The sequence below is a fragment of the Oryza sativa genome, chromosome 12 (genome assembly GCF_034140825.1).
Source record: "Oryza sativa Japonica Group chromosome 12, ASM3414082v1".
Classification (NCBI taxonomy): Eukaryota; Viridiplantae; Streptophyta; class Magnoliopsida; order Poales; family Poaceae; genus Oryza; species Oryza sativa.
The window spans coordinates 27,079,715-27,082,621 of NC_089046.1; the positions used below are offsets into that span (position 1 = coordinate 27,079,715).

General features: G+C 51.4%; 1 protein-coding gene across 1 annotated transcript; it reads right to left on the reverse strand.

Annotated features, from left to right (window-relative positions):
* Positions 1–207: 207 nt before the first annotated feature.
* Positions 208–2,586, reverse strand: LOC4352812 (glycosyltransferase BC10-like). Its single transcript, XM_015765086.3, has 2 exons — positions 931–2,586; positions 208–617 (listed from the first exon to the last, which is right to left on the reverse strand). The coding sequence occupies exon 1, from the start codon at positions 2,065–2,067 to the stop codon at positions 970–972; it is 1,098 nt and encodes a 365-aa protein (XP_015620572.1). The 5' UTR covers positions 2,068–2,586; the 3' UTR covers positions 208–617; positions 931–969.
* Positions 2,587–2,907: the final 321 nt, after the last annotated feature.

Below are 2,907 nucleotides of genomic sequence, written 5' to 3' on the forward strand. Positions count from 1 at the left end.
ATCCATCCAAAAACAACATCATAATCTTCAGAAGTACTTATTTCAGTTTCAAAGGCTGATTGATTCATATTTTTGTTAGTATAAACATTGGTAGTCCTTTCCTCTTCAGAGATCAGATTTGCAAGGAAAGTGCAGTTAGCAGTAACCACCTAATGGCAGAATATGACTTCAAACACAAGATAGGTTTTCCATGATACAAACGATACATTTCGGACGAAAAAAAGGGCTTGATATTGACATATTGTATATAAACATACACTACAAACCATCACTGCATGTATCGACAGATTTTCCTCCATGTAATACATAGGATGATCATGCTAACTACTACTCTAATTACGTGCCAACAACCTTCTCCCCTCCTCATTTTGGCCACCACTTGAGCTCAAATTCGAAAGGGAAAACAAAAGATACAGAGAAAAATACTCACATAGGAGGCAGCTGGGGCCCTTTTGCCACCAACACCAACCATCATGCTCTCTCGAGAAGCACCATCTTTTTGACGAGTGCAGTTGAAGAAAACAAAGCAAACCAAGGCTTGGTCCTGGTTTGTACTCTCTGGAGAATCTGCAAGGGTATGGATGGATCAGCTTATGCTTGTTCATCACATCTCAGCCCTGCAAGAACACAAAAAAAATTCATTAATAAGCTTTGGTACTAAACGAATGGTCTGAAACCACAGAATTGCAGTTAGGTAAAGATAATGACAAACTACTGTGTCGGTGTGGTGATCACAAAAGTCAGTGTTCAGATGCTATTTTGAACAGCAATTTAAACTAACAGTGTAGAATCAAAGACCAAATTTGTCAATAGCTGGTCTGAAAATCAAGCTACTACTTTTACTCTAGGTTTCTCATGCCAAATAAACAACTCAAGCACACCTGCAAATTGTAGTTAGTTAGTGCCAAAAAATTTGGAACTCTGAATTACCTCATTGCATTCATCTCTTGCAAACACAGCATCATTCATCTAGTCTCGCAGGATGACGGAGTCGGCGATCTCCATCAGTGGCTTGAGGCAATCGGGCGCGAATTTGCGCGCGAACATGTAGGAGTGAGTCCCATTGGACTTCCTGAGCTCCCTGATGAGCTCGCCGGAGACCTCGTCGGGGCGGTAGGTGTGCGGGTGGCCGTCGACGGAGTCGGTCCAATTGACCCTGGTGAGCGTGAACTTGGTGCATCCCTGCGGATCCTGCATGTCGAGCAGCGTCGGGAAGTAGTGCTCCTCCGGGTAGCACGAGTCCTTCCTCTTGGTCAGGCATGGCAGCTTGAACTTGTTCCACAGCCTCCGATCCCTCACCACCATGACGGCGTGGCGGCGCACGAGCACGAAGAACTGCGAGCCGACGCGGAAGCTGTCGTAGGGCACCTCGGGTAGCATCACGTCGTCGCCGCGGGCGTAGTAGCGGTCGTGGAGCGTCGGCTCGTTGTCGAGGATCTCGATGAAGCTGCGGCGGCGGCGGGGGCGGCGAGGCGAGCCGCCATTGTTGTCGCTGTCGGAGAGGAGGGTGCGGTAGAAGGTGGGGAAAGGGTGGAGGGGGATGCAGGACTGGGAGAGGAGGGCGAAGAAGTGGTTCGATGGGTCGTCGAGGAGGGCGGTGGCGAGGAGGCGGCGCGCGGCGGAGATGAGCGTGGCCGAGGCGCGCGCCGTCGCCTTGGTGCCGCGGATGACGTGGCCGCGGAAGGAGGCGGTGGCGGGGAGGTCGACGGCGGCGCTGGGGTCGGCGTGGATGTAGAGGTTGAGGAGGTGGTGGTTCCCGGCGAAGTACTTCTCCCAGAGCGGGGAGAAGACGAGGTCGGAGTTGGTCAGGAAGAGGAACGCCACCTTGGGCTGCGGCCGCCGCCCGAAGAGGGAGGCGGCGCCGGCGGAGGCGGAGGAGGAGTCCGGGGCGGCGGAGAGGAGGACGGCGCGGCGGAAGAGGGCGAGGTCGTCGGTCTCGTCGGCGTCGGGGATGGAGGGGAGCGTCTTGGGCGGGAGGAGGCGCGGCGCGAGGAGGAACACCGCCGGGATGGAGAGCAGCAGCAGCAGCGACAGCACGTACGGCGAGGCGGCGTGCGGCAGCGCCATCTCCGGCGAGAAATTTCAACCTCAAGCTCCTCCTCCTCCTTTGGATCTTCGGATCAGCAAGAACAACAACGCAATCGATTGCTCAACCCAACCCAATCGAAGGATGATTAGAACAAACAAGAACCACGCGATTCGGGAGGGGTTTTGGCCTCCGGGGATCGGATCTTGCTTACAGAGACGATGAGAAATCGAGCAGAGAGTGAGGAGGGATCAGTATCAGACGAAGGGGAACTGAGTGAACAAACTGCTCGCTCTCATGGCGGATCAGACGTCGCCGAATTAACCGACAGAAAAAGGGGAAAGAAAACGAAAACGAAACCGCAACCGCACCGAGGAGGAAGAAGAAGAAAGAAGACGCCAAGAAACGAGCAGAGCTCGGGACAAGCAGCTCAACTGAAGAAGAAGAAGAAGAAGAAGAAGAAGAAGAAGAGAATGGCGGCGCGAGTGTGGTTAATTTGGTCTACCGATCTCGCGGCGGGCGAAGAGGAAGGGAATGGAATGGAGGGAAGGGGAGCGAGTGAAGCGGAGGAGGAGATTTTTGGAGGGAGAAGAAGAGGAGAGGAGAGGAGAGGAGAGGAGGTTGGGGAAAGAGAGTGTGTAGTGCTTTTATCATGGATGATGGTTAATGAATTGTTTTTTATTTTTTATTTTGTCCCTCTCCTCTCATTTTGTTGCTAATCCCCTAAGAAAAACCTTTTTATGAAGCATAGTATGGGCCTTTTTAGATACCACGCAAAAAATTTACATATGGTTATATAGAACGTTTGAACATATACGCAAAATATTAAATATAGACTAAAAATAACTAATTGTATATATTACGACTAATTTATGAGATAA